General features: G+C 65.2%; 1 protein-coding gene across 1 annotated transcript; it reads left to right on the top strand.

Annotated features, from left to right (window-relative positions):
- Positions 1-964: 964 nt before the first annotated feature.
- On the top strand, positions 965-2595 carry TRAVEDRAFT_32545 (uncharacterized protein; the record flags this gene model as incomplete). Its single annotated transcript, XM_008047681.1, is given in 5 exon segments — positions 965-1164; positions 1185-1352; positions 1407-2198; positions 2315-2481; positions 2501-2595. Coding segments are annotated over 2 exon segments (262 nt in total), but the record flags the coding sequence as incomplete, so codon positions are not given.
- Positions 2596-2600: the final 5 nt, after the last annotated feature.

Below are 2600 nucleotides of genomic sequence, written 5' to 3'. Positions count from 1 at the left end.
ACCGCATTTGAGCGTGACACATCATGGGGATCGACGCAGTAAGCTTACGACTTTGCGGCCGCTAAGGGTTCCGCACCAGGATCGATCGGGGATAGTTAAAAAGTGCTAATCAGCGCCTCGACAGGAACGTGAGAGGACACGGGGATATGTACCGGCATGCTGAGCAGGTCTGGCTACCGGCCATGGTGATGGGGGTTGGAAGCAAGAGGGGATGTCGGATTACGACAGGGCTTGGACGGATATCAGAGGTCTGTATCGGTTCCGGCACTGAATGAGCAGACTAGCGCCGTCGTCGTCGGGGACTTTGAGGCAGGTGTGCTCGTCGCATGGGATGGGCTTCTCCGAGTCCGGAGTGATCGGCCTTTGCGGACAGCGAGCAATCCTGCGAGCGAGCTGGGGAGCGGGCTGCGAGGCGGACACCCGCTCGTGGCTGGGGAGGCCGGGGTGGTGGTGGTAGAGAAGAGAGTGGGTAATGGCAGGTCTGAGACGAGCCGCACTAAGGACATCAACGTCAACAACCTGCACAACCGCCGTCGATGTCCTCCCTCATAGTCAATAGCCGCCCCTCGATCACGTGGGACGAACGCGACTGCGGTGGATGTGCTTTGCTCTCTCCGTCTGCTTGCCCAAACCCGTCTTCTCCGGACACACCGAGCTCTCCTCCTGCGATACTCGTGCGCTGGCCGCCGCCCTCACCTCGATGCCCACCCTGCCCGGCGCTCCACGTGATGCGACGCGCTCTCCTCTCGACGACGCCCTTGCTCCCACCTCTTTCAATCGATCCCTGTCCTGTGCCAATCGGCCCCGCGCCTGCTCTGCTGCGCCCGCCTCGTGCGCTGCACTCGTTTTCCGCAGACCTCACACCGTCCGCCGCCCATCTCTTGCGCGCCTGCCCTCGCCCGCCTGCTATGTCTGCGTCTGCGTCCTCGATCGACTGCTCCAGTCCGCCCAACCTGCCTTCGATCGCACTCACTGGCCAGCTCCCCCCGTCTCGCAGCCATCCGCAGCACCGCTCATGCGAACCGACGTCGTGAACTCGCCGTGCAGGGTCCCCTCGCTGACCACATCGCGACAGAAAATGAATCAAAGTACCGCCGCGCGGGGATCATAACATTCGGGTATACGGACGAAGAACATGCAGCACCAGTACCAAGTGCGTTCATTCCTCCCCTGAGCCCTGACCCACCCACAGCGGCTTAGCACGACGTCGATTCCCGACGGTGCGACCCCGCAGCTCGTCCCCGCGCCCGTCAACGCTGCTCCGGCGTACGAGGTCCATCAACGCCGTGGGGACGTACAGGACATGTACCGTAGCTACGTACGACTGTATCTATGCCCAACCCGCCCTCCAGGTCAGTCACTCCTGCTCAAGTATGTCGAAACACAACGCTAACAGCCGTGGTCAGCACCGATATACGGGCAAGCAGAGCCGGAACGGACGGGCGCACCTCTAAGCTCGCTGCACGACGCTGCGCGTCGACCGAACTCGACGGCGGCCGCGCGCACAACGACGCCCTGCACACGGTAGTCAACGACGAGCGAGTAGGACGTATGGGCGCACCTGCACGACGCCGCGCGTCGACCAAGCTCGACGTCGCCCCAGCACACGACGATGCCCTATACACAACAGTCAACAGTGAGCGTGCGGACGCACGGAGAGGCCGCGGACGTGGACGTACCAGGCAGCACGATGCCGCGCACACGGGGAAGCAGAAGAGGACGAGAGAGGCGAGGGAGCAGAGGCAGGCGGGGGGTGGGGTTGGCTTCCCCTCCTCCCCAGCTGCTCGCCTTTATCCATCCTCCAGACGCCCGCGGACCGCCCTCGCCCGCCATGCACCCTCGCCCTCCTCCCTCTTCTTGCCCTCGCACCTCACTGTTCGGTTCGCGCGCGCGCGCAATCTCCGCCGTCCGCCTCGTCAGCGTGTGCGCTGCCCTCGGACGACGGCGACGTCCCGGCCCCACGCCCCCACGTCCCCGAGCTCGTCGCATCCCGCGCAGAACGTTCCGCAGCGAGTCTGCGACGGTGACGATGGCGGACCGCCCGTCTCGTCGGCGGCCCCGTGTGCGTGTGCCCCTCGCGGATGTCTCTGTCGCGTCGCCGCTGCCGACGCTCTCCACGGCCACCCCTCGTGCGTGTCCCCCTCGTGCGTGTGGGGCGGCATATCGCCCGATGCGCAAGTCGCCGCTAGTGCACCCGCGTACGTACACCCCGCCGTGTTTCCGATTTGATGCACTCATAACTGGGACCGAGCAGGAACGGCCGTGCCCGTGCACTGGCACCTCGAAGAGCCCGCTCCGTGCACCCCGCACGCTTATGCAGCGTGCGCACTGCTCGTGGAACCCCGCCGGAGCGTGCACGGCCGCGGCGCGCACGTTCGCTGCGTCGCACGGCGGGCACACTCCCCGTCAAGGCCTCGAGCTCGCGCGTCGGTGCGTTCGCGGCGGTCTCTCCAACACCACACCACACCCCTCCTGCACTCCGTCGCGTACGTCTATCGAGTCTCGGAGCTGTGTGGACGAAATATATCTTTGTTGCCGAGGACGACTTCGTGCATGTCAACATGCAGTCCACTGCGCGTAACGGTCCGCCGCCGCGTCCC

The sequence above is a fragment of the Trametes versicolor genome, assembly GCF_000271585.1.
Source record: "Trametes versicolor FP-101664 SS1 unplaced genomic scaffold TRAVEscaffold_133, whole genome shotgun sequence".
In the NCBI taxonomy this organism is placed as follows: domain Eukaryota; kingdom Fungi; phylum Basidiomycota; class Agaricomycetes; order Polyporales; family Polyporaceae; genus Trametes; species Trametes versicolor.
Note: the sequence above shows the minus strand (reverse complement) of the source record. Positions and strands in the feature narration are given on the sequence as shown.